This window comes from Vulpes vulpes, chromosome 14 (genome assembly GCF_048418805.1).
Source record: "Vulpes vulpes isolate BD-2025 chromosome 14, VulVul3, whole genome shotgun sequence".
Lineage (NCBI taxonomy): Eukaryota > Metazoa > Chordata > Mammalia > Carnivora > Canidae > Vulpes > Vulpes vulpes.
The window spans coordinates 100,768,328-100,795,912 of NC_132793.1; the positions used below are offsets into that span (position 1 = coordinate 100,768,328).

Genomic DNA, 27,585 nt, shown 5'->3' on the forward strand with positions numbered 1-27,585 from the left:
ATCACTCCACAGAACGTGCACTCTTGTTTCATCTCAGGAGACCATCCAGATGAAATTGAATCTGACGACACCAAGGACATCCAGAACTCCATCTTCTACTTTAATCTCGAGGCCTACCCACTCCTGGAAAACATCTCAAGAAATCACACCATTCCTAAAATGGACATAACCGAGAACATGGCTTTCACTCAGGTGTTGCCCTTGGAGAAAAGATGTGAGGATTTCCTCGAGAGAAGGTAGAGTCTTGGGTCTGCTTCCCACCCCTGCACCTGGGGTTGTCTCTGGTTTTTTTTTTTTTTTTAAGATTTTATTTATTTATTCATGAGAGACACACACAGAGAGAGAGAGGCAGACACACAGACAGAGGGAGAAGCAAGCTCCATGCAGGGAGTCCAATGTGGGCCTCGATCCTGGGTCTCCAGGATCACACCCTGGGCCGAACGTGGCACTAAACCGCTGAGCCACCCAGGCTGCCCTGTGGTTGTATCTGGATGGAGGACTAGTGGAGTTTGTTTGGTAGTAAGATCCATCTAGCATTTCTATCCCCCCGTCAGCGGGGACCCCACTCACTATATCAGAGTCCAGGAGCCACACTCTCATTCCCATTCAGCTTGGTAGAAAAGGAGCAGTGGGTTCAGACTGGTAAAGGAGGACTGGCAGTTGCTGTTTTCTCCAAGTCCAGACTGTCTTTTCTGTCTGCTTTCTCAGTCCTTTTCTTTTTTTAAAATCATATTTGGATTTTCAGACAGAGTCATCTAAGGCAGGGGCCAGCCAACATCATGCTGAGGGCAAGTGTGGCCCATGCCCACTTTTGTGACTAAGGTGTTACCGGAACAGTCACACCTGTTTGTTACGTCTTACCAAGGCTGCTCGTGGGCTACAACAGCAGAGCTGAACAGTGCCAGCAGACACCATATGACTCATAAAGCTGCCTCATTGGCCATCTGGCCCTTTATAGAAACTGTTTGCCAGCCCCTGGTCCAAGCCCCCTCTGCTGTATCCAGCAGCTGGACAAATGGTTAGGCCATGCATCTCTCTCCTTTCTGCTAACCTAGTCCTGTTAGGACTCTGCTCACAGCCCCTTCTGCTGCAGAAGCATAAAGAGCTGTGCTCTCTCAGCTCTGGAGAGGCAGGTGCCTCCTCTAGTCCATCCACCACAAATTTTCAGCAGCTTGAAAATTTATGTTGATGATTTGTGTTGTAATTGACCATACACTTTGGGCGGGAAGGGGTCACCAGTGGAGTCCTGGATTCTCATCCTGAGCCTGCCACTACAGAGCTGACTCCCCTGGCCCCTTCCCTTCCAGGGCCTTCTATAGTGTCCACTCTGGGACTCTGTGATCTCTCCAGTCCACATAACATTGCTTTATGATCACTTCCCTTTTTGGCTCTAGAGGAACCAAGTGGGCCAGCTAGGATACTCGGGTCTGAAATCAGATGCCACCACTTACTAACCTTAAGATTTTGTTGAGTCCCATAAACTCCAAGAGCCTCAATTTCTTTGTTAATCCAAAAAAAGATTTGTCGAACACCCACAGTGCACCAGGCTGTGCTGTGGACTCTTCAACAATGGCTGGCCGCCAGGTGTTGTAGGAATTCGAAAGAGGATACATGTCAAGTGCTGGGCACAGGGTGGTCACTCAATAAATGGTAGGTCCAAGAATGATGATGGGTTAATCCCAGTTGGTTCCCCCAGGGAAACTCTAAACACCACCGCCAAGTGGCGCCATGGCCCCCACAGCAGCATTTACCTGTGGCCTTTGGTTCCTTCCTGGCTGTGGTGGACTGCCTGATGGCTTTCGGTATCTCCTGGAGGGAAGTAGGCCCATTCATCAGGAGAGGGGGATAGCCTGTGGATCTTGAGGAGGACAGCGAAGAAGGAACTTTTCTCCGGACTGAAGATCTACCAAGATTTCCTAAGAGTGTTTTGCTGTTCTCACACGGAGTGTTCTTATTTTGACCCTCAATGGCTTGATTTGTCCTGAGGATATGCAGCTGAAAAATTTAGGGCCAAATAAAGTCTACAACCAGCTTTCAAGCAGACCAGGGAAACATTTAGAGAGAGGAAGAGAAAATGTGAACCAGTAAACCAGTAAAATGTGAACTAGTAAAACCCAGGAAAATATTCACAGAAAGAAAGAGAGACACACAGAATGTTCACAGGTGGTGAATATAGGCACAGGTTCATTGTATTATTGCAAAAGGTTTGAATTTTTTCTAAATAAAAGATGAGGACAGGTTATAAAGTATTATTTACAGTATAACCCTGATTTTGAGTAAAAGAAGCCTGGAAGCGTGTATACCGATTGCAAGGGTAGTTATATTTGGGTGCTGAGGTATGTGTGATTTGTTTCTTTGTATTTTCCCTCTTTGCAGCTTTTCTACCAAAAAAAACATTATTTTGGAAAATTTAAAATAATGGTTAAAAAAAATCAAGAGTATGAATGTAGGTCATGGCTGTAGTGAGACTGTTCTCACAGGAGGTCCCAGCATAGAACGTTCTAGAGCTCTTTTTTGATGAGGCCCAGAGAACTCTTTGTTTAAGGAGCTGATCTCCGTTTCTGCATTTCAGTCGGGCCTCACTTTTGTTGGCCTAAAAAGGGTGAGCCTTCCCACTTGATCCAGAAGCCAATGGGGGGAACAGACCCCAGGCCCACATTTCCAACCCCGGGAGGCTCACCTCCTGCCTGGCAGCAGAGGGTCCTGCCAACTCAGGTTGCTCAAGTCCCTGGTTGACAAGTCCCATCCTCAGCCATGGTAGAAGTGGAGATTAGCACTTGGACGCCCATCAGAAGAGCCCTACTTAGCCCCTGAAATTTGCTTCAAGCAGAACTACTTCTAACGGAGCACTTCCCCACTGGGGGGAAAAAATTATTCGTTATTTCTAATGGAAGTTATATGTGCACTTGTAGAAATTTGGAAAACAGGACAATGCAAAAAAAAATTTTTTTAAATAACATCACAAACCCCCTAGCACTGCTGTTAATATGTTAGTGCATTTCCTTCAGTGTTTTTATTAAGCTGAGATTCTGTTTCATGTTGAGTTTTTCAGTCTGGTTTGATGTCACTCCAGAATATAAGTTAATTATTTTTTAAGAAAAACTTCCTTGTAAAAAAAAGAAGAAAAACTTCCTTGTAAATACGGTTTTTAATGCCTCTGGAATTTCCATGAAAGAGTTGTGTCTACAATCTGTCTCTCCACTCCCCTGCGGTTGGTCTGCTCTAATAATGACAAGGCCCTTCTGCCCTGCCCTCCTTCAGTCTGTGTTCCTGTGGGAACGGGACTCTTCTGCATTCCCTTTGTCCAAATATCTTTCCTCTCTGTCAACACAGCTTAGCCCTTAGGTCCCATACCCCAATTCCTCCCTGGGAAGGCCCCACAGCCGCTGAGAGGGTGGAAAGGACTGCCTCCCAGGAGCCTTCTGCAGAGGAGAGGGCTGCAGGGCCTGACCAGGTGGGCATCAGGGGGCCAGGGGCAGGGCTTGGGAGCTTGAGAACAGAAAAGCTTACGGAAGTGCTCACTGGGCTCGGGGCCACAGCAGGAGCTAGGAGGGGTCACACTGTGGTTGGTGCCAGCTTGAGCCACAGCAGTTTGGGCCTGATGGCAGTGTTCGAATTATATCCCTTGTGGCAACCTATTTTCCAGATTGGATGCCAGCAATAAACTGGAAAATGTTGATTTAAAGAAGGCTTTTTCTGTTCTGCTGCTTGGAGATCTGATATCTGGGGCTTTCCCAATGAGGAGCCTCTACCCCAATATTTTAGTTTGAATTTTTTTGTTTTGTTTTGTATTAGAGAGAGAGCGTGTGTGTACGTGGGGTGAAGGGGGGAGACAGAGGGAGAGGGAGAGATAATCTTAAGCAGGCTCCGTGAGGCTCAATCTCATGACCCTGAGATCATGACCTGAGCCAAAATTAAGAGTTGGACTCAACCGACCGAGCCATCCAGGCACCTGTTATTTTCAAAATTTTCAAACCCACACCAGCTTTGAAAGAAAAAGTCACTGACATCCACAAACCCATAACCTAGACTCTGTCCTTAATGTTTTCCTACTGTTTATCACGCATATCCATTATATGTCCCAAAGGTTTTCATCTCTTTTTTCCATCTTTTTATTCCTCATGTCTGAAACAGCTTCTGTTGGCTCTAAAACTAGGTGAAATTTCAAGGCAATGGGTTTATGTGGCAATTGACTCAAAGTTTCAGACTTGCAATAATCTGTCCAAATTGTTTTCACAAAACCGCACTTGGGACTTTTATAAACAGCCAGTGTGAAAGGGAGCCTGCCTTTGGGGCTTTAAAAGGAGGCTGGTTAGCATCAAATATGTGTCTCCACCCCCCACCCCGCCACCCCTTCCCCAAGGCCTGGCTTCTGTTCCCATCCAGACCCAGTTCCCAGGCACCATTTCCTGGTCTGCCATCTCTGCCTGGGTCTAACTGGATCACAAGACAGAAATTTCTGGACTCCAGGAAACAGAAGCAGAGTGCCCCTCTCTCTCTCTCTCTCTCTCTCTCTCTCTCTCTCTCTCTCTCTCTCTTCCCTTTGAAATACAAAGCCCAGCAAGATTCAGGTTCTACATAGCCAGCTTTCTGCCAGAAGGTGGGCTTCTGGGGTAGCCCAACAGGCCAGGTCCACAGGGCCCCTGGCTTCCTTGGCCAGGACAGGCAAGAATTGATGGCTCATTACATTTTTTATTGATTGATTGATTGAGACAGAGCACAAGCAGGGGGACGGGCAGAGGGAGAGGGAGAAGCAGACTCCCCCACCGAGCCCAGGTCCCTAGGATCATGACCTGAGCCAAAGGCAGATGCTTAACTGACTTAGCCACCCAGGCGCCCCTATGTTTTTCTCTCTCCTTCCTTGACTTGCTTTGGATATTCTCCCCAAGCATGAGTTCATTTTCTTTTGATTTTAAGAATTCTTCATCAATGTGTTGTGAATCATTTTGTCCTGGTTTGTTTTGAGGTAGGAGAAAATTTGGTTGCTCATCTAGCCAAAGAGAAGTTTCAAGTGTCAGATGGCTGGAGTCTTCCATCTTCTTCTCCCTTAGGCTTCACTGAGAGGTGGGTGTAAAGAGCCTCAAATTTGGGGTGCAAGCTCTGCAGTATGACTGGGTCACAGACTAGGGGCCTCTAGCTGTGTGATGGGACAGGCGGCAGTGTCTTTGTGCATAAAACCAGTGACAGCTGTATCTCTGCATAGGACATTATGGCGTTTGCAGTAAAGGCTAGCCATGACTTATCATTAGATCATAGAGAAAGTCCTTCTCCGCACCAACATTATGTTTTGAAAATCATCCACGTTGTCTTGAACACATGAATGGCTTTATTTTCAGGCTTCCTTTTATCTTATTTTTTAAATTTAAATTCAATTTATCAACATATAGTGTAACACCCAGTGCTCATCACATCACGCGCCCTCCTTAATGTTGGGCTTCCTTTTAAAACTTGCCCTAGTTTTGTCTATTCAACAGCCTTGTGGATGGTTGCTTTTTTTTTTTTTTTTTTAAGATTTTATTTTTAAGTAATCACTATACCTCCTATGAGGTCAAACTTTCAACCCCAAGATTAAGAGTCGTGTGCTCCAGTGACTGAACTGGCTGGGTGCCCTTGGATGGTCGCTTATTGAATCCATGTTGTTTTGACCTCCTGACCCAGAAATTTCACTTACACTAATTTATCATCGGCAGAAGTATGATTATAATTAACCTTTACTGAGCATGTACTGTGTGCCAGGTACTATATGCTAAGTGCTCTGTAGGCATAATCTTATTTTTCTTACTGTTATCACAACCCCCACTGCACAGTGAGAAAGCTGAGGCTGACAGAGGTCAAATTGCCCACCCAGGGTTACCAGCTTGTAGGTGAACTCAAGCACTGTGAGTTCAAAGTCTGAGGGTGGAGACCCCTGGGTGGTTCAGTGGTTGAGCATATGCCTTTGGCTCAGGTCGTGATCCTGGGGTCCTGGGATCGAGTCCCACATCAGGCCCCCTGCAAGGAGCCCGCTTCTCCTTCTGCCTATGTTTCTGTCTCTCTCTTGAATAAATAAATAAAATCTTTAAAAAAAAAAAAAACAAAACAAAGCCTGAGTGTGTAACATGCACACACACTGCCTCCTCCCTGCCCTTCGCTCCCACATGCAGGCACGGTTGGTTCATTGCAGCCTGGATGGAGCGTTAACAAAAGATTGCCCGAGTGTCAAGATTGCCAACCCCAAGTGTACACATTTGGGAAAAGAAGGTGGCAGGTGTGTGAGTGCCACCTGGAGGCAGTTTCTAGGATACATTTCCAGGACAAACACCAGGGAGCCCAACGGGGGGTGGGGGGTGGTGGTGGCAGATATTATGCATGTCTATGCTTGTATGCATGAAAACAATTTCCAAGGATTTACAGTGCGCTGTTAATTACAGTTGCTTTGGGAACAGAAAACCAGGATCTGAGGTGAGAGGGAGAGATTGCTTGTAGTTGTATACACACTTGGATTCTTTTTTGTTTTTAAGCAAAGTGAACATTACTTTTTCAAGTTAAAAAAAATTCTAGTGCATTGAGAACCAAATAGGTCTCCGTGAGGATATTCCTTAGCAGGCAAAGCCTTAAAACAGATCCAAAGCTGCCCAGAAGTGGCCCTCCTCCTGCTTGCCTGAAGCATTGTAACAGCCTCTGTGCACTCAAGCACCCCCCAGCAGAAACCTGGCCCGCAGCCCGCACCCCTTCCCCAGAACTAAGGCTTCCTCTGCCCTGTTTACAACAGCCCCATCTGCGTGCAGAATGAGGGATGAACCTTGAGCTTCTCTGATTCTCCTGTACCCATTCATGTGCATTTGTTATTTAAAAAAACAAAAAAACAAAAAAAACTCTTATTTTGTAAAAGACCCAACTCAAAGGCCTTCTCTTCCAGGAGCAACCTCCACTCCCACCCCAGGGAAGGGTAGACCCTTCCCCCTTCTAACATTTGAACTCATCAAATGACATTTAAATGCCTTGTATTACAAATGTTCTCTCTCCTGTCCCTCTTAGTACACTGGGGCTACGGGGCTGTTTTAATGACTCTGGTCCTTCCCACACTCGCACCCATGCCTGTCACCAGTGTAACCAGAAGAGCGTGAGCTCACTCCAAGGTGACTCACAGAGAAATGACACCAGATGAACTGTCGCACAAGTAAACTTGATTTGCAGCAAATGAAGAGATGGCCTGAGTCAGGGTGAATGGGTTCCTTTTATTGTAGGGCTAGGATGAATATTTAGATAGGAAGGCTTGTCGTTGTCTATAGGGTCATGCTGTGCTGTAAGGACACATGCCCGTGCATACATAGTGTATTTATTTTTTAAGATTTTATTTATTTATTCATGAGAGAGACAGAGAGAGAGAGAGAGAGAGAAGCAGAGACACAGGCAGAGGGAGAAGCAGGCTCCATGCAGGAGCCCGATGTGGGACTTGATCCCGGGATCACACCCTGAGCTGAAGGCAGATGCTCATCCACCGAGCCACCCAGACACCCCAAAATTCTAGTATTATAATGAGGTAAAAGAATCTGTCGGTCCCTCCGTGGGTCACTCCATGGTCCATGTGTGCAGGTGTGAGTTGGGTGTTAAGTGCGAACTGGTCTGGGTTGTCTGAGCCTCTGAAAGTCTATCTGGGCAGGTGTTATTACTTGAGGGGTAGGTTCGGGTTTAATCACAGGATGCTGTGTCCCTCAGTTCTTTTGCTTGAGTTAAGAGATACACTGGAAAGAAGAGCTTAAAGAAAAATGTGAAACAAAAGTCAGTGGGTACAAACAGGTGATCAGTCAAGGTCAGGTCTTGGGGTCCAGCTGGTGTCACTGATAGATGTTCAGGAAGTGTTACTCACCGGACATGCTGGTATTCTGATGTGGCTAATGGGGGTCCATGCACACAGACCATGACTCCCCCAGCACACCGTGCTTTCTATCAGGGGTGGGGGGCATCTCCTGGTTTAGGATGCCCACCCTGTTGTCAGGCAGTAAGGGTGTTCTGAGGGTGGGCTGTGCACCAGGCTGAGTCCTGAGGACACAGACGTGCAGCAGATGTGCCATTTGGAGAATTCTTCTCTTTTTTTTTGTCTTTTTTTTTTTTTATTAGTTTCAGAGGTAGAGTTCAGTGATTCATCGGTTGCATATAACACCCAGTGCTCATTACATCACATGCCCTCCTTCATGTCCATCACCCAGTTACCCCGTTCCCCCAACTTCCTCCCCTTCAGTGATCCCCAGTTTGTTTCCTATGGTTAAGAGTCTCTTATGGTTTGTCTCCCTCTCTGATTTTATCTTGTTTTATTTCTCCCTCTCTTCTCCTATGATCCCGTTTTGTTTCTTAAATTCCATATGAGCGAAATCCTATAATAATTATCTTTCTCCGATTGACTTATTTCATCTAGCATAATACCTTCTGGTTCCATCCACATCATTGCAAATGGCAAGATTTCATATTTTTTGATGGCTGAGTAATATTCCATTGTTTATAGACACCACACCTTCTTTATCCATTTGGAGAGTTTCTTAGATTAGCACAGGGCAGGCAGGGTCTGCCTGGGGACCTAGGAGGAGGAGGAGTGGGGGCACACGGAGTGAAGCAGTTCCCTCTCATCTCCACCTATGCGGCCCACAGTTTCCAGAAGCTGGAGAAGAAGGTGAAAGAGGAGGAGCACTGGACCCGGCTTCACAGGTATTCCTTGATGCTCCAAAGAGAGAACTTCAGGAAGTGACTGGGCTGCCAAAAAGCTTTGCAGTACACAGCCTTCAGGATGCCCTGAGGTCCAGAGACACAAAGACAGAGGACAGCAGCTCAGTAGGCCCCAGGGACCTGGACTGGCAGGCTGGGACCTCAGCAAGGGGGAGGTAGGCCCTGGGAGCCTATGCCCCTAAGCCACTTGTCAGAGCCCTCGGTGGGCAGAGGTGCCACCCCAATAAACAATGATACCGTTTCCAGACTCCAAAGTTGCTGTGCTGTGTAACCCTCTCTTCCCACACAGTGCAGACCCCAGCAGGGCCCAGGCAACGATTTCAGGCAGAGTCCCGGGCCTTGTGAGGCCCATTCATCTTCTAGAGAAAGAGAAGGAGAGTCACTTCGCTCAAATGAGCAAGACCTCAGGCCACCTCTTTCTCCCCACCCATTTCCTTTCCTTCCCTGTGCCGGCTCATGACCTTTCTGGAATCACTTGGAGAGGCTGAGGTTCTGAGTGGCTGGGCACCTGCCTGAGGTCACAGGGGCCTGAGAGGCAGGGTGGCAGGCAGGGACTGTGGCACTACTGCCCCTTGCCTGCTGGCCTGGACCCTGGAGGATCCCCGGAGCGGGGCTGGAGGACTGGAAGGAGCAGCCCCTGGAACCAGAATACAGGATGCAGAGCACCCCCTCCACCCTGCAGGGGGTTCCCCAGCTCCAGGCCTGTGCCTGCCTCTCTGAGGACATCGTGTGGTGCCTCTGAGAACTGCAGGCAGGTGTCTCGTCTCAGCCTCCCTGTGACCAACTGCAGGTGGGGGCTGTGACCCGCAGTGACCTTTCCCACCTATCTCCTCCTTTGGGTCACACATGCTCCCCACTGCCACGACACCTCCTCCACGGTGCTGGTGCAGACCGCAGAAGGTCCCTGGATGGAGAGGTCCCCCCCCGAGGTGCCTGCCCCTTCCCTTCCCACCTGGAGCAGCAACGACTCCCACAACCACCCTCTTCCTCCACGCAGCTTGCCCTGAGGCCACTCTCTCTCAAGATGAGGGGGGAGAACTTGGGATGATGGCCTTGGCCTTACCCACCACCCAAATGGGACGGGACACCAGCATTTATGGGGCACCTACTATGATGTGTGCTTGCCGTGTGTGCCTCAAGTGATCTTGTGAAATGTCCATATCATCATTACCCACATTTTACAGACAGGAAGTTGAGGCTCGGTTACATGGCCTAGAACAGCCTCTATCAAGCCCTAAAGGACTTTTTCAACATCAAGTGGCAGAGACTCAACTCAAATGAGCTTTTGGGCTGGCTCATGTCAAGTGAACACCCAGGAGCATGATGCTCCCCGTGTAGCTGGGTCCAGGTGTTAGATAACTTCAGGAACCTCTCTCCACCTCTATTCTGATTCCCTTTGCAGGGAGGCCCTCTGCTTGGGTGGCAACACGGCTGCCAACAGCACCCACAGCAAGTGTCCCTTTCTTGATGGTTCTGGGAACATCTAAAGCCTGCTTCTCCCCACCCTGAGCCTGGTCACATCCTTGAACCACTCAAGGCCCACTGACTGGGTGGGCCTGTGGCCTGTGCCAGCCCTGGAGGGACATGGAGGTCATGTCCGCCCCAGCTAAGGAGGGGCAGCCATGTGAAGCAAGAAAAGTGCCAGGTCACAAGGGGAGAAGGCAGGAGGGCTGCTGAGCTGGCCAAGACCCCAGAGGTGCCCTGTCTGCCTTCTCCAGAGTCATGTGCTGCCCACATCCCATTGCTGCCTCGTTTCCTAGTATGGGGAGAGCGGGGAGCAGGAGGGGAGTTGGGGCATTCACAAGGCACCTCCTATGCCTGGTCCACAGGAGGGAGGAGAGGGGAGAGGGGGAGACCGGAGGACCCAGGGCCTGGCCATGTGCAGGGAAATGGGCAGAAGAGGCCTTAGCAGCGCTGAGCAGGGGCCCCACAGCTCTAGCCCCACTCAGAACTGGTGCACCGAGGGGCTGAGTGGGCTGTGCCAGGGGGCCCCAAGGAGGTCCTGGCCCATTGGGGAGCAGAATGCCTCCAAAGCACCAAGAACTTAGGGTGTTCTTGGGGCACCTGGGGGCGCTCAGTTAAATGTCCAACTCTTGATTTCAGCTTTGGTCATGATCTCAGGGTCCTGAGATGGAACCCCATCTCCTCCACGCTCAGTGAGGAGTCTGCCTGAGATGCTCCCCCTCCCCCACCCTGCTCATGCCAAGTGTGCTCGATCTCTCTCAAAAAAAAAAAAAAAAAAAAAAAAAAAGGAGAACCTTGGGTCTTCTCAGGAGACTGTTGGAATTAACGTGAGTCAAAGGAGTGCCCACGGTGCCAAACTTAGAAGGCATCAGGCTCAGGGGTGTGCAAATGCAGGGACATCTGGGGGCAGGGGGGCTGGGGTGGCCAAAGTGGCCTGGCCCTGGGATAAGCAGGGGCTTTGCAGTCAGGACCAGCCCCAGTTCTCCAGATATAGGGTGTCTCAGAATCCTGGCATATCCGTATGCCCCTCAGATGGCCTTGTTTATGTAGCTACAAGTGGCTAGAGGGAAGACAGCCAGCCCATGACCACCACCCCCTTCTTGTCCTCGAGGTTCACATGGTGACCCACGTAACATGTCCTTGAATCAATGTCTGGAGTACAGAACCATCAGCTTAGCTGCCCCTCCTTAGGACGTGGCCCAGCCAGCATCAGCACCCACAGTCCGGCCTCCTCGGCGAGCAGAAGCAGCTTTCCTGCTGGCGATCGGTGGCCCTGGTGGTCAAGGTGCATCAAGAGCCTTACTCTACACCCCCCAATCCACACACTTGCCTGCCGCTACTGTTCCGAGGACCCGATTTGTCAACGACTGCCCACCATCTGCCCATCTGCCCCAACCGCTCAGTACTAGCTCTGTAAAAAAATCCCCACTGTCCATGCTTCAGCGTCCTGATCTGTCCAACGGGTAGAAGCACACACACCTGCCCACTTCACCTGTGCCTGGGAGGCTAAACTGGCTTGAGGTTAGATGTTGAATTTAAAGCCCTTGATACAGGGCACCTGAGTAGGTTAGTAGGCGAGTAATCTGCCTTAGGCTGGGTTCTTGATCTCGGTCCAGGGTTGGAGCCCCATGCCAGGCGCCCTGCTCAGCGGGGAGTCTGCTTCTCCCTCTCCCTCTGAGTCTCCCCCTGCTTGTGCTTTCTTTCTCTCTGTCAAATAATAAAATCTTTAAAAAATAATAATAAAAATAAAGCCCTTAACACAGAGCCTGGCTGATGGGAGCTGCTCCGTGTGTGCCTGTACCCCATGGGCTCTGACCGGGACCCCTGTGAAAGCAGCTTCCCCCGAGGAGGCAGCACCGCTGGCCAGAGGCCTGGTGGGGCATCCCCTGCTGATGCCATTCCCTGGCTCCCGTCTTGCAGCAGGTCCGTGCCCACTCCCTCCAGGCCGGGACCCGGGTGAGGTGGGGCGCCACCCAGTCCCCAACACAGGCTGGCGTTTAGCTCTGACACACACCATGTGACCTGGGGAAGCACACAGACGCACTCACATCCGTGTCCCAATCCAACACCGCCACTGACCAAAAGTGGGGCGCATTAGGGCGCCTCTCTCTACTCAACTTCTCCATCCTTAACACGGCCCCACCAGCCGACCGCTTTCACGGGTTGGTTGGCTGAGACCTGAGAGAGCACACGCTCTCACCTACCTAGATGCCAGGGACCGTCCCAGGGCCTCGGAGCGGGAACACCGGCCTTCCTCCTGGGCGGTGGCGCTGGCCCAGCAAGGGGGCGCAGGAGCAGTGCGAGGAGACGCCCCCCTCCATCCCCGATCCCCTATCTTATTAGCAGAGACCTGCTAATGAAAATTCACACCCAGGTGCTAATAAACACTGGGCCGCTCCCGGGCTCTGAGAGGGAGGGTGAGGCTCTCCCCAGGGGAGGGCGCTGGCTGATGAGACCCACTTATCTGTGAAAAGACTTGCTAATAACTTTAATTCCCCATCCTAAACCACAGGGCCTTTGCCATGCAAACAGATTTTCTAAATTGGCTAGGCCCCTGGAAAAGCCTTCCCACTCGGCTCCAGTTAGGGTCCTGGGAGGGGAAGGCAAGGTGGGAGGGGAGGTGTGGGAAAGGAGGTGGTCATCGGAGGTGTGAGGTCTGCCCTCCTGCAGGGCCTCTGCTTTTGGATCCCACTCTCTGCGGCCAAATGCTGGCCAGGGTGCGCCTGAACGCCTGAATGACACAGCAGTGCCGCAGGCCTGTTCTGAATTACTGCCCCTCCCGGCCTGGTGAGCCCTGGAAATTATCTCTGAGGTGGTTTCAAAACAACCCTATCAGTATCAACGGCCAAACAGATAAACCAGGTTATATCTATGCAATGTAATATCACCAGGCAGTAAAAGAAGTACTGATGCACGAGACCACACGGATGAACCCTGAAAATGTTATGACAGATGAAAAAACCCAGACACAAAAGGCCTCATATTGTGTGATTCCATTCATACAAAATGTCCCTAACAGGCAAGTCTATGGAGATGGAAAGTAGATGAGTGTGCTGGGGTTGGGGGTGAGGGGTGAGGGGTGGGATAATCAGAGTGACTGCTAGTGGGCCCAGGGTTTCTTTTGGGGGTGATGAAAATGTTCTACATTAAGACAGTGATGGCAGTTGCACAACTATAAATACATTAAAACCACTGAATTAAAAGGTTGAATTTTATGGTACATACACTATATCTCAATAAAGCTCTCATAAAAAACAAACACCAACACCTGTATTTCAAAGATGCTTGAAGGAGAGGGGAAAACTCGGTATCCATCCGCAGAGGGCCCAGGGATCCTTGGGCAGAGGCTGACCTGGCTGCACCACACCTCCCCATTAAGGCTTGACTGCTTACCAGACCCCATGAGTGAGGCCAGGCTCCTTCTGGGTCAAGGCTTTCTTCTTCCCCTTATAGTGTGTCCCTGACCTGAACCCAGCAATGTAGACAGGAGTGTGGTTCCAGGTCAGGTGTGTGGATTTGGATGCAACCCCATGAGCCTCTCCACCCTAGCAAGGCCGCTAGGAGGGCACAGTTACATAAACTCTCCGGACTGACTCACTGATGTTATTTTATGTCCCTAAACCACCTGGGCAAGAAACCAGAGTGGAGGTAGATGAGAAAATCCCAAGGTTCAGGTCATGATATGCTCCAGCACAAGGGGAGAAGGGGCTTGGGACGCATGAAATGAACCCTTGGAGCTCCTGTCCCCTGGCAAAATCCTACCAGGGATAAGAAACTCAGATTCTGAATTCATATCTGGGCTTGAGTGCTGATCCCTAGTTTATTCTTCCGTAAAATGGTTATTCGGGTATAAAATGTGTAAACGCCCTGGTGCACAGTAAGTACTAATGGAAATGTATTTTCTACAGAGATGCTTTGGTTTTACCCAGCTCCAACCGGGTTCAAAGAAAACATGGACAGACTCCACCTGCTACCACCTCGGCATATGCAGCACCTCCCCCTTCCAGGCTGACCTTCCTAGAATACTAGATGCTAAGCCAGGGCTGGGGGCGAGGGGGAAAGGGTCTGAGCCTGTGTATTTTGGGGACTGAAGACTGCAAGAAACTCTCATGATTCTCCTAGGTTCTTTGAAGAAGGGGAGGGAGCTTTGTGTCCATGTAGAGGAAGAAGAAACTGCCAATTGACACCAGCACAGTTTATTCACAAATAAATAAATACATATGAGGCAGGCACCCCCTGCCGGGCTCCAAGGGTCTACCTATGGGTCCCTCCATTGCTGGAGGGGCTGGGGAGAGGCGTCCTGGGTGGGGACAGGTTCTCACTCTCAGGAATGTCCATGCCGGTATCACAAGTGCCCCCTCCTAGGAAAGGGAGTCTGTGGGGGGAGAGGCCGTTTTGAAGGTGCTCAGGACAAAAATGCCTCGATGCTCATAGACAGGGCTCCAGTTGTACGTTGTCACTTCATCTGTTCAGGCCGGCGGCCACTCCAGGGGCGAAAGGGGCATCCAGGTCTCCAACAGGGCCAGCACGTCGCCAGGAAAGAGCTGCGGAGGGAGAGGGAACGGAGTTCCCGTCAGCACTGGCCGCGGGGTGTGGGTGTCGCGCTCGTGGGTTCCACTCCCAGGGCACCTTTGGCGGGACACAGGACTCTGTCCCTTGCGTGTCCTCTCCCTCCCCTCGCCGCTTGAGCGCCCCGGGCACACCAGCTACCCTGCTCCGGACAGCAAGCAGGCCGGCCCCGGCTGCCGGTGGGGGTGCCGCAGGGCGAGCCCCCCTCCCAGGGTAAGCTGCGCGCCGGGGACGCGGCCAGCACGTAGCACCCCCACCCCCGCCCCAGGGCTCCGGGAGGGCGTCCCGGGCGGGAAGAAGTACTAACCGGAGACGACGGGCCCGGCTCCACTGCCTGAGATTCCGAAAACGCCGCCTCCTCATAAAGCACCGGTGGGTCTGGCGGCTCGGGCGCTGCTAGCGCTCCGGGACGGGCCGGCGGGGACCCCCAGGGCGCCGTGGAGCCCAGGCCCCCCGGGGCGCGCGCCTGCACCTGCACCTGCACCGGCGTCTGCGTCTGCGCCTGCGCGGGGCCACCGCCGCCGCCGCCGCCGCCGCCGTCGGGGCAGAGCTGGCAGCACGGAGGCGCCGCCGCGTCGCCACGCCGCCGCCGCCGGCGCTGCAGGCTCTCCTCGCTGAGGCCCAGCACGGCCGACAGGTGGCCGATGTAGCGGATGGCCAGGCGCAGCGTCTCGATCTTGGTGAGGCTCTGGCCGGCGGGCGCCACGGACGGCGGCAGAAAGCGGCGCAGCTCGTGCAGGGCGCGGGCGAGCGTGCGCATGCGCAGCTTCTCGCGCTCGCTGGCGCTCTGCCGCTGTCCCGACCCCAGGCGGCTGCCGCGGGCTCCGCGCCTCCCGGCGCTGCGGGCTCGCGGGGCCGCGGGGCCGCCGGGCCGCCCGGGGCTCGGCTCGGGGCTGCCGGCCGGGACGCTGCCCCAGGAGTCGGGGGACGAGGCGGGGGAGCAGCCGCCGTCCGGATGCCGAGCCGGGCCCCAGCCGGCGGAGAGGAGCCAGGGCTCGGGGAGCGGCGGACACAGGGACTGGGCCATGGCGGCGGCGGCGGCGGCGCGTCTGGGGGCCGGCGGCCGGCGGCCGCTTTATCCCGAGCCCGAGGTGTGAAGTGGCCCCTTCCAGGCCGCATCATCTGCACTTCAAAGCGGGCTCGGGGCCTGGAGGGGGCGGGGCTCGACCCTTTGAACCAACGGGGGGCGCTGAAGGTGCGGGGGGGGGGGGGGGGGGCTCGGCTGCTCGGGGTCGGCCCCACCTGGGCCCTCGCCTGGGCACCTGAGCCGGCCGCTCGGGCCTCTTGCTGTCGCCCAGTGGCCAGGTCAGGGACCTGAAGGATAGCACCCGGATTGGGGGCCACCTTCACCTGTTGGGACCTTAACGTTTTCTTGGAGAGTCGTTCCCAGTTGGTATAATGGGAGCCCTGGGGCATGCTGCAGCCAGGTCTGTAGAATCTGTAGGATGGGGACTCCGAGTGGGACCCTGATCCCCCCCTAGAGGTGAGAGGAACAGTAATCCGTGTCTCCTCTGAGGCAGGCTGTCCTGGACGTGGCCTTACCTGGTGGTGATGGTCATGGGAGGAAGGGAAACTATCCGAGGCAAGTCCAACAAGCTGGCCAAATCTGGTCAAGTTGCTGGACCAGCTGACTGAGAGAGGGGAAGCCTGATGCCCTGCAGGACACCCTCAGCCTGGCGGCACCAAGGGCCTGGCCTGCTGCCACAAGCTGCCACCACTGGCCTCTAGCCAGTGGTATCCTGCCACTTTGGGGCGGGTACAGAGGCTTTGCAGTTGAAATGTGAGTGGATGTGACACAGAGAAAGCATTTGACAAAATTCATACCCCTTCATAATAAAAATTCTCAGCCAACTAGCAATTGAGGGGAACTTTCTCAGCCTGATAAGAGGCATCTACAAAGAACCCACAGTTAATATCATACTAAACAGTGAAAGACTGAATGCTTATCCCTAATACTGAGAACAAGGCAAGGATATCTGTGCCTACCCAGGCCTACTCAACATTGTCCTAGAGGGCCTAGCTTGTGTAGTCACAGAAGAGAAATAAAAGGCATACATATTGGAAAGGAAGAAATAAAACTGTCTCCATTTATAGACAATATGACTGTGTAGGAAATCTCAGAGAACCTATGCTGCCTGCCTGACCCCCTAGGAGTTTGAGTTTGCACCTTATCATAATAGCTACTTTGTGCACAGATATCTGTTCTCCACTAGACTGTGAAATACCTGATGTCTAGCATCAGGTCTTCAAGAGAAGTGGTATATACCAACTTTCTCAGGGCGAGGGGTGTAATGTTTCACATTGCCCATGGCTTCCAGCCTAGTGAGACCATTGGGTGAGCTGGTCTGTAGCAAAGGGGGGGCCAAGTGGCTTAGTACCTTCTCCCTGGTATCTCTGCCCACCACCACCCCCTCTCCTTCTCTCTTTTATCTTCTACTGTCCTTGGCCTCTTCTGGCACCTTCTGTACCCTCTTCCCCTGCAGTCTGTCCCAGCAGCCCCAGAATTCTTATGCCTATGGTCACATCCAGGAGAGGCAGTGCCAACCCACCCTTGGGAAGAAGGGGAGGAGCCCATTCCCTGGGTATGTGCTGTAGACCCACCTATTCCCAAGGAGAGCCTGCTCCAGGAGGGTGCTTCTCAGCCTGAGGCTGTCAATGGGTCTGCTCCTTTTGGACCCTGGTCAAGGGATGCCTTCCTGGGGCTCCAGATCTAAGCCAGCGGTTGGGCCCCTTCAATCTCATAGGACCCAAAAGGACTAACTATTATTGGTAGAGCATATTGTGCACTCAGGGGAGGAGGTGCAGAGTAAAGACGATCAGGTAGGAGGGTGGGATCTGAGAGGGCTCTGGGCACTCTGCTGCCAACCTTCTGAATGTCAAAAAATCCCTCCAGTTCCCACATGATTCGGATTTCCACTTTGCAGCTAATAATTGAGGAAACTCAGAAGGACCCCCAGAACACCTCGGCAGTCAGCTGCCCTTTGGTTTCATTGTCATCTCTTTGAAAATACAACACATGCACCTTATTCACAAAAAAAGTCCAAAGCTCAACAAGTCCCAAGGGTATAAAAAAGTCCATTGCCATCCTGTCTCTGAGGCCTGCACTTCCCGTCCAGAGGAAAGCGCCAGCACTGGTTTGTTGCAAAAATGACTTTTTATTTTATTAAGTACAAAATCAACTAGACGTGTTTTGGACAACAGGCATGTGTGGGAGGCAGGCTGTTCATCCGAAAAACACAGCTCAGGCTCCTGAGGATTCTCACATCTGGGCCCTAAGATTTAAAGTCCCTTGTGCACTTGTGCCCTGAGCAGAATGTGACCTGAGGATCTCTGGTGTCAGGCTTGGAGGCTAAAAAAAAAGAGCCCAGGGAAAGCGCAGAGAGGCAGGGTAGATGGCAGGCTCCCCTCTACCCCCACCCCCACCTTGGGGACCTCAGCCCTCAAGGCTGCCACCTGGGGATCCCTCCCTCTCCTGCTGCCCCTGGGGTGTCCGGGCTCAGTTTGTGCAAGAGTCATGGCCAGTGGGCCCGATGGAGCCAAGTTGGGGCAGAGGAAGGACTCCCAACCCAGAGCCTGGGCTTTACCACCTCCTGCCAGTCGCTGCTATCCCCCACCCCACCCTTCGGGCCTCTCTCACCTTTGATCACCTTATCGCCAGCCTCTCCTGGGGGCTCGTTTGGGAGTTGCCCAAGTTAATGAGTTCTCCGGGCAGCATGGCCCACACGCCCTCCCGCTGGGGTGAGGCCTTCACACCTCTGGGGCCTGTGTTTTGACAAGTGCCGGAGCCAGTGGCTCCCGCTCCCCTGGCCCGAGCCTGCCTTCGCCTGCCAACGTGTAAGGCTGGGAAATGAGGCCTTGGGGTAGCCCCACTGAGCAGAGGTGAAAGTTCAGTTGGGGTCCTTGGCTGCGGTGTCGGGGGGCAGGCACAGGGCAGCATCCTCTTGGGCTGGGGTCTGGGTCTCAGCCTGCCCGCTAGGAACCAGCCAGCTCCTCGGGCCAAGCCTGAGGTCCTGGACGTGGCCCCCCTCCCACCCCTCAGCCTCCGTGCTCTCATTTCCCGACCAGCCCCCTGACACAGGAGTGCTAATCAAAGGTGCTATGTCAATACTCCCCTCGTAGCCCCTAATCCCGGTCCCCGCCGGAGCCAGAGGCCCCAGGAGAAGGAAGCAGCTCTTCTGCTGCCAGCCTGCTTAGCATCAGCAGGCGCATCTCCTGGGAAGCTCCTCATTTAGGTGTCCCCTGCGGCCAGGATCTTCCCATCACACCCTGGCACCAGCCCCTTTTGGGGGAGGGAAGCTGTCACCTTTACAAGGCCTAGGACACCCTTCTGGAGTGTGGCCAGTGTGGGTTAGAATAGAATCCCTGTCCTGCCCTGTACCACCTGCATCAGGTGGGGAGTTCACTCTCCATCTCAGCCCCAGCTTCTGCTTTTGCGCCACAGGATAATTGGGCAACACTCACGTGCATGTTTGCTACTGTGCTGGGGCCTGGCTGGGTCACAGCTCACCACCCTGTGGTGAGGTGGGTGTCACTGCTCCCTTTGCAGATGAGGAAATGGAGTGTAGAGAGGTTGTCCTGTGTCACATGGCAAACAGGGGCAGGGCTGCAGCCTATTTGCCTCTGTCAGGGTCAAAGCCTGTGTTCTGTCCTCCCCACCACCTTCTCCTATCTCCTCTGGAAGACGAGAGGGGTTCCTTTCCTCCTCGAGACTCCCCCAGTCCTCAAGCACCCACAACATCTTGTCGCAAATCACAGGGATCCGTGGACATGTAAAAGAGGAAGGTTTCCACACCCGCCCTGGACCAGCAGCACCAGAGCCCTGGTGAATGGAGGTGGAGAATTCTCGTATGGAAAGTACAAGTGCCCCAGAATGATGAAGCTCGGTGTCCTATAGCAGCCACCTGCCCCCAATGCAGAGATGGAGAAAGCACTGGGAGTGCCCAGTACCCACCTCCCCCAGCATGGATCCCAAGCCCCCATGGGTCCCAGATGGATAAGGCTGCAGTCACCTGGAGCCCCAGAGCAGTCAGGGGGCTCAGCAGGCAGGCCCCCTAGGCTTCTCCTCCACCTTCTTCCTTCCCCAGCAGATTTCCCAGCTAAGGCCCCTAAGGCTCCCAGGGAGCCCCTTCCAACTAAGATCACCCCCCTTCCTCACACCTTTAGCTGCCGGAGCCTCTGAGCTGGCAAGCCATATGGAATAGATTATTCTGGACCCAAGGTAATCTGATTATCTTGGTCATGGATCAGCTGGATGCACAGCCAGTGGAAGTCACAGGAGGCAGAGTGGTGATGAGGAGGGAGGGGGTGGGAAGAAAGGAGAGAGATTTGGCGGATTCCAGGAAAGGCTCCAGCGAGAGGAAGTGCCAGAGTCTCTGCCGTGCTGGGAGCCAGGCTGAGAACGCAGGGGAAGCAGATAGTGATAGTGCCTCTCTCTTAGGGAAGTCACATGTACACTGCCTTGCTTCATCTGGGTAAGTGGAGGAAGATCTAAGCTTTACAGTGAGCATGGGGAAACCAAGGCATAAAGGGAATAAGGAGCCGAACCAGCCCAAAGCCACGAGGCCGACCTGGGAATGGGGGGAACCTGTCACATGGCACCTTGGTTTCTCTAATGGTAAAATGGAGCCCAGTACTCCCAACTGCCTGCTGAGATGTTCTGGGAGATTGTATGCCTTGGATGGAAGGCTCCAGTCTCAGGACAGAGAGTTGACCCCTGGGTCAACCAGCAGCATGGACCAGTGTCCTCAAATTCCCAGCCACCACCAGCAGAGGGCACTGCCCAGCCACCTGGGGTTTGGTGATCTGAGTCAGGGGCCTTTGTCCTGGGGCCGGGGTGGGGTGGGGTGGGGTGGGGTGGGGTGGTGGGCACTAGGAACCAGAGATGCAGGGGCCGGCTTAAGAAGTGGCTGAAGCCACGCAATGCCAGCCCTTGCTCCCAGCCACCCCATTCTGGCCTGTTGGAGGGTTGCAGGAAGCATTAGTTCTGGCCTTTGCCAGAACTTTGCCAGGTGCGGTTGTGGCACAGAGGCTTGCATTTAGGGAGGGGAGGAAGCTTGCTGGGCCTACCTCACCATGCTTTATCCCACTGCAAAGGGCTTACTAGCTTGGGAGGTCCTGGCCATCCCCTCCCCCTGGGCAGGCAGGATTCCTGACTCACAGAGGGTTGGCCCTGTAGGGCTGCTTTCCCTGCATAAACCTGGGGACAGCTGAGGGGGCCCAGACTCACTCTTCCACATTCCCACATTAGCCTGGCCTGCTGCCCAGCAGCAAACAATAATAAGCTCACCACCTGTTCTGAGCCTCAGTGGTGTTGTCGGGCAGGCTGGGCCTCCACCTGGACTTGCCTTACCCTGGGCTGACATTTGCCCCTGGGGCCCATTACTGAACTCCACTGACTCCTAAAAAAAATGTGAAATGAGTGTCCTTTCTTTAAAAGAGGAAGGAGAAGAAGAAGAAGGAGAAAACAGGAAGAAGGAAGAGGAAGAAGAGAAAGAAGGGGAAGAAGAAGAAAAAGGAGAAAGGAGGAGGAGGAAGTGGAGGAAGAAGAGAGAGAAGAGGGAGAAGAAGAAAAAGAGGGTGAAGCCAGCTCAGGGCCAGTGTGATGGGCTGTGTGACTCCCAGACGGGCTACTTCGCCCTCTCTAGAGCCCTGTCTGCTCCTCTGTCCACTGGGAAAAACATCCATCTGTGTGCTGAGAAGCAGCACAAGATAGAGCCCAGAGGAATGAGGAGAAGGGTAATGGGCTTGGGAGGGTAGGGCCCAAGCAGGGCTCCCTGGTCTACAGACCTGCCCGGTACATTCCTGGGAGCAAAGGTTGAAAAAGGACCACAAGTTGATGGAAGCTCTGGACAGGGGACACCTTGGGCTCTGTGCCCTTGCCAAGTTCCTGGTAAGGATCTGCAGGTCCAGCTAAGCCGCCAACCTAGGACATGTCCAACACAGCCCCTCCAGAAAACACAGGATGGAGCTGCTGCCAGGCAGGATGTACAGCTTTCAGACTTCTCGTAACGCCACTCCTAGCCCGGCTGACCACTCACAACAACATGGTGAGGCACCAGGACAGTGATGAGGCCCCTGCCAGGTCAGTGGGTGGCTCAGGCTCTCAGCTGGCTCCAAGGGCAGAGGAAGCAGGGGAGGGAGGGCACCCCCAGAGGTATCTGACTTCAGGCCCAATAAAAAGCGGGCTGGGGGCTCTAAGGCCTGAACTGGACACTTGACTGGGACCTGGGGGAGTGAGGACCCTTCGGGCAGAGAATTCTTTGCCAGGGGCTGGAGGACAGGGGTGTCCCTGGACAGAGTGGAAAACATCTCGGGAGAGGGGACACAGCTTAAACTGACTAGATGCTAAATCACTCAGGGGAAGGGTCTTACGTGGTCAGCACTGGTTGTTTGTGAAAGGAAAGGATGAACGCCACCCGCAGTTCTGGAGGGGCCCCTGCCTAGAGGAATCCAAGATCCAGCCCCTGGCCTGAACCGAGCGAGTTTCCTTACCCTTAGAGATCATACCCCAGCCCAGGCTCCGGGAGTACACACCGTGAAGGCGGCCAGGATAGCTGGGGCCCCAGGTGTGCCGGCTGCTGCCGGCTGCTGACAGCCCCAAACCAGGTTAGCCTCCCTCGACAGCCCACTTCCAGGGCTCCCCAGGGCCGGCCTGCAACTGCAGAACAGCCTCAGTGTGCCTTCTGCCCAGCAGTTTCCCTGATGGATATTCATTCTGATCAAAAAAAGATTACAGGCACACGTGCAGACGTACTGCTGCGGGGCAGAACCAAGTTGCAGAAAAATCCGTTCAGTAGGACACCCCCGATATACGCAATAATGAGAGAACACAGATTTAAAAAAAACTGCCTCTAACCAGAAAGTCATCCAGTGATGCCATGCAGGTTATGAGGGTCGACTGTATGCATGCACGTAGACCCAGAAGCGGTCTCAGGACACTCACCCAACCTAAAACAACGTCCCAGGACTTACTTGGTGTGTGTGTTGGGGTGGAGGGGTGGGGTTGGGTGCAGGTCTGGGTTCTGGGAGGCAGTTAGGGGAGACTTTAATCTCATCTGAAACGCTTAAATTTTTTACAAGAAGTCTGCATTTGATTATTACACATGCAACTTAAAAATAATTTTAAAAATCTAGGTACAAGGATGTTGCTATGTGGAAATCCATAAGGCACCTCAGTGTGTACTAGAGAACTTGTTACCAAAACTGCTACCACAGCCTGGAGAACCAGGCACTCCCTAAACATCTCATTGCACAAATACATCTACTGATGGGGCGTCTGGGTGGCTCAGTCTATTGAACATCTGACTCTTGATTTCAACTCAGGTCATGATCTCAGGGTCATGAGACTAAGCCCCTGCATCAGGCTCTGCACCCAGTGGGGAGTCTGCTTGAGATTTTCTCCTTCTCTCTGTTCCTCCCCAGCCCTGCCCCCCATCCCACTCATGCACACACACTCTGTCTCCTCAATAAATAAGTATAATCTAAAAAAAATTACATCTATTATATAGAGAATGTTAATACATTAGTGAGAAAAGTTGGTCACAAAACAACATGCTCTTTTCCTATCCAAAGAACTTGAAAGCAGGGACTGGAACAGAGATTTGCACACCAACTTTAGTAGAAGCATTAGGCACAGTGGCCAAAAGGTGGAAATAACCAAATTTCCAGCAACAGATGAGTGGATAAAGAGAATGTGGTCTATACGTATGATGGAGTATTTTTCAACCACAGGAAGGAATGAAGTTCGGGCACATACTACACCATGGACAAACCTTGAGGGCATGATAAAGTAAGCCATATACAAAGAGCATGTACTATGATTCCACTTCCATGAGGCGCCTAGAGCACTATGTAGAGACAGGACGAGGCTGAGGTGCTACCAGGGGCTGGTGGTAAAGGGAGTGATTGTTTAATGGATACATGCTTCTACTCAAGGTGATGGAAGGATGTGGAAAGAAGTGGTGACAGCTGCATAAAACTGTGGATGTAATTAACACCATTTAAAAACAGTTAAGATGGCAAATTTTTATGTTATATATATTTTACCACCATTTAAAACAATTTTAATGTAATATACAAAACTACTGAATTGTACACTTTACATAGATGAATGCATGATGTGTGAATTATATCTCAATAAAGCTGATATAAAAAAGAAAACATAGAGATGCCTGGGTGGCTCAGTTAAGCGTCTGGCTCTTGATTTCAGCTCAGTTCGTGATTTTAGGGTCGTGAGATCAAGCCCTGTGTCCCGGCTCAGTGGGGAATCTGCTTGAGATTCCCTCTCCTTCTGCCCCTCCCCACCATGTGCTCTCTTGAGTGCTCTGTCTAAAATAAATAAATAAATCATTAAAAAAAAAAAAAACCCCAACATATATACCAGAAACTTCAAAAAATGGAAAAACAAAAACAGAAAAAACCTCAGCATGCTCTCTCCTAAGGCCTCTAGCTCTATGTTTGTGTATTTGCAGGGATGCCTAGAAAAGCTTAGGACACCGGGATATGTGCTAACCCGGGGCCAACCTGGTGTTAACCTGGTTTTCTCTGGGTGGATGGAACCAGGGGCATTTAAAATTCCTTTTGACTGTCTACATTTTCTCACTTCCTTGTAATGAGCATGCATTGCTTTGATAATTAAAATAAGAGGAAGAAAAGGAAGGGGAGGGATGGGGGGGGTTTGAGGAAAAAAATTTTGCAGAACCACCCCAAACTTGTTTGCCTTCCAACAGGTGGACCCAAGTGCCCTTTTGGCTTCCTGGGCCGGGAGGCTGGGGCTTCCCTCCCAGAGCCTGGGCCACAGGAGTGCCTGTCACTTGCTCTCCCACTCGCTCTCCCACTTGGTACTTCCCAAGAGCTGCAGGACCACAGGTGGTCATTTCTCTCTGGCAAGGGTAGGCAGGCAGGCAGGCAAGACTTCTGGAATCCCACATGCTGAACACATTCTGCTCCAGCTAATCCTTCCAGCAAGGACACCCATTTCATAGATGAGAAGACTAAGGCTCAAGGGATGGAGCCAAGCCATGGCTGGCCCTAGGCCGGAGCCACCTCCACTGGCTCTTGTTGCCCGGGGAGTGGGACCAGGCAGTCCTGGGGCCTCTGGAGGCTCTCCCCTGCCAGCCACCCTGCCCCAGCCTCCTGCTGGAGGAAGAGCTGTGGGTCCACCTCCATGGCCCTGGCCATTCCTGTGCTTCTCCCAGCCAACAGGGGCCATGTCCTTCTTGCCATAGGCCACATCCTCTGCCCGCCCATAGACTCCTCAGCTCACTCCCAGGCCCTGCCCTGGCTTCGGCTCCGGCCAGTCCTCACCTGGTGACTGTGGTCTCCTCACTGCTTCCTGCCTTCCCCTGTGAGCTGCCCTGATCACTGATCACTCGATCACTCTCATTCGACCTAGCCAGTAGGGCCTCTCTGTGGCCCTGACCCTCCACAACCCCCACACCAGGTCACTGCAGACTGAGAGGAGATCTTTCCTCTCCCCCAAGTTCTGATTCCCTTGAGGGCTTCTCTGTCCCTTGAGCCTCCCCTAGGCCTGGGGCAGCCTTTCCCAGTGGTGGGTGCATGGTTTCTGTGGGTCTGAATCCTGACTCTGATGGTTTGTCTTCCACACCTAACTTTGGGAAACAAAGGGTTTCAGAAGGAGAGGTGAGTGAGGAGACAGGGTAACTGGGTGACAGGCATTAAGGAGGGAATATGGTAAGATGAGCACTGGGTGTTGATAAATTGAATTTAAATTAAAAAAAAAAAAAAAGAATCCTGACTGGGAAATGAAGGTCAAGGCACTTTCTCTGGGCCTGGCGCACCTAAGTCCGGGGAGAACCGCAGGCTGAAAGTCACGGGGTCTGAGCAGTGAGCAGGTTACTGCAGACGAAGTGTTGGGCACTCTGTAGCGTGGCAGTGCTCAGGAGACCAGGCGGTTGTGAGGCCCAGTCAGGGTGACCTTGCCCTGGTAGCTGCATTGCTGGGCCTCCCAGAGACACTGATGGCACTCGACCTGGCAGGGCCTTGTCACACACCAGCCGCCAGAGCCAGGAGAGGGGACATTCTCTGGGCAGGCAGACTTGGGGCTCCTGTCCTCCCCCACTCACCCTCTTTCTCCCTCCCCATCCCAGGGGCACAGGCCCTACTCCTTCCCTGGGCCTCCCAGGGTGGGGACCTGCAGCCTCCCACCCCCACCCCCAGAAGGGCTTTCTGGGGTTTCTGAGAAGACCTGCTGCCGGACTGTTTTGGAGGCCCCAGAACACCCTCGTTCCCAAGTCGACACCTTCTGCCCTGGGGGAGGTGGCCTTGTGTCAACAGGCAGAGAGGAGGTGTGAAGGCAGCCCCAGTGGCCAAGGGGGAGGCTGGGCTGGGCCTTACTGCTCCCTGGTAATGAGAATACCACACGGCTGCTGCAGCCCCCATGTGCCCTGCCTCTCCTTCCCTTCCATGTTCCCACAGCCTGACCACCCCCAAGGCCTGGAAGGGAACCCCGGGGAAGGCAGGCAAAGACAGCATACAGGGCAGAGGCCAGGCCTTCACCCAGCTCCAGGTCCCTGGGCCTGCTCTGGGGTGCCCTGCGCTGCCTGCCCGGGGAGAAAGGGCAGGTGGAGAGCTTCCAGGAGCAGGGCTGGGCATGAACAGAAGGTGGGGGCCGTGCTGCCACCAAGAGCAGGCTGGGCCATAGTCCCCGCCCTCCCACAGCCTCAGCAGGCCCAGAGCTGAAGCCCCTTCAGGGCCCCACCAGGGCCTCTGGCCTTCTGCTCTGACTGCTGCCCTGGGGCAAAGTCCGAGGAAGTCCACAGGGGATGATGTGTTTCCGCCCGTGTGAAAGGATCTTGGACACCCCCTGCTTCGGGGCGTCGACCTGACTGGTGCCACACTGGCAGACATAGCTTAGGGTCACGGGGGCTTTATGGCTCCAGCTCACGCACTAGCAGGCCCAGCCGAGCCTGGGCTTCAGGCACAGAGCAGAGGGGTGAGAGTGGCAGGGGTGCTGGGGCACCTGGGAGGCCTCCTTCTGCGCCCCCCAGCCCAGCCCACGACAGCCTGAAGGTTCTTCAGAACCTTCCACGAAGCCCTGTGGTTCTTCACCCTCACACAGCCCAGAGTCCTGAGGTAGCCCCAACCTCTCCCTGATTCTTGTACCTCAGGGGTTTTCAGGTCCAACCCCGGTGTTTTATGGGGCTTGTGAGTGTTGGCAGAGGCAGTAACAGCCATCCGTTCCAGCTTCTGCATGTGTCTACTGTGTACTTGTAGTCTCTTCTTGATCACTTCCACAAACAGGCCACTCACTCCCTCACAAAACAGCACTTCCAATCTTTTTTTTTTTATTCATAGAGACAGAGAGAGAGAGAGAGAGGCAGAGACACAGGCAGAGGGAGAAGCAGGCTCCATGCAGGGAGCCTGACATGGGACTCGATCCTGGGTCTCCGGATCACACCCTGGACTGAAGGCGGCGCTAAACTGCTGAGCCACCAGGGCTGCCCCAGCACTTCCAATCTTAAGCAGCTCTTCAGTCTCTCTAGGGTATTCCCTTCACAGAGACACCCATGATACCCTTAAGTTTTTTTCTTGGGGGACAAAACGTCCCTGAGTCCTTCAACTATTTCCCTGGTGACGTGGCTTAAAGCCCTGTCACTAACCTTGCTCTCCTTGGCTAGGGCCTGTTTCCTTCCATTATAAATGGTGGCCCCCACATTTTGAATGCTTACTCTGGCAATGGCCCATCCTGCATAGGGAATAAGAGACTCATTACCCCGTTTCTTGCAACTGGGATCACATTTATTTTATATGCCTGTGATGCCCAGGAGGCAAGGGCTACCATGCCCTTTCTAAGCGTGCTTCTGGTTACATGATGCCACCTGACCTTGAACT

General features: G+C 53.1%; 2 protein-coding genes across 2 annotated transcripts in view; one reads left to right on the forward strand and one right to left on the reverse strand.

The window, feature by feature from the left end:
- The window catches only part of WDR93 (WD repeat domain 93), a 49,436-nt gene extending 40,495 nt beyond the window's left edge, over positions 1–8,941 (forward strand). Inside the window, exons 16-17 of the mRNA XM_072737280.1 lie at positions 38–236; positions 8,626–8,941. Of these exons, the coding sequence (XP_072593381.1) occupies positions 38–236; positions 8,626–8,722 (296 nt within the window). The 3' untranslated portion in view covers positions 8,723–8,941. The remainder of the gene's footprint in view (positions 1–37; positions 237–8,625) is intronic.
- A 5,381-nt stretch (positions 8,942–14,322) lies between these two features.
- On the reverse strand, positions 14,323–15,775 carry MESP1 (mesoderm posterior bHLH transcription factor 1). Its single transcript, XM_072735224.1, has 2 exons — positions 15,041–15,775; positions 14,323–14,708 (listed from the first exon to the last, which is right to left on the reverse strand). Exons 1-2 carry the CDS (start codon positions 15,758–15,760, stop codon positions 14,634–14,636), a joined length of 795 nt encoding a protein of 264 aa, XP_072591325.1. The 5' UTR covers positions 15,761–15,775; the 3' UTR covers positions 14,323–14,633.
- Between the last annotated feature and the right edge of the window lie 11,810 nt (positions 15,776–27,585).

Coding starts and splice junctions, on each gene's coding strand:
- MESP1 (XM_072735224.1), bottom strand. CDS start 15,760: ATGGCCCAGTCCCTGTGTCCGCCGCTCCCCGAGCCCTGGCTCCTCTCC. Junction 14,709..15,040: donor AGCCGGGCCCGTCGTCTCCG/GTTAGTACTTCT, acceptor CTCCCTCCGCAG/CTCTTTCCTGGCGACGTGCT.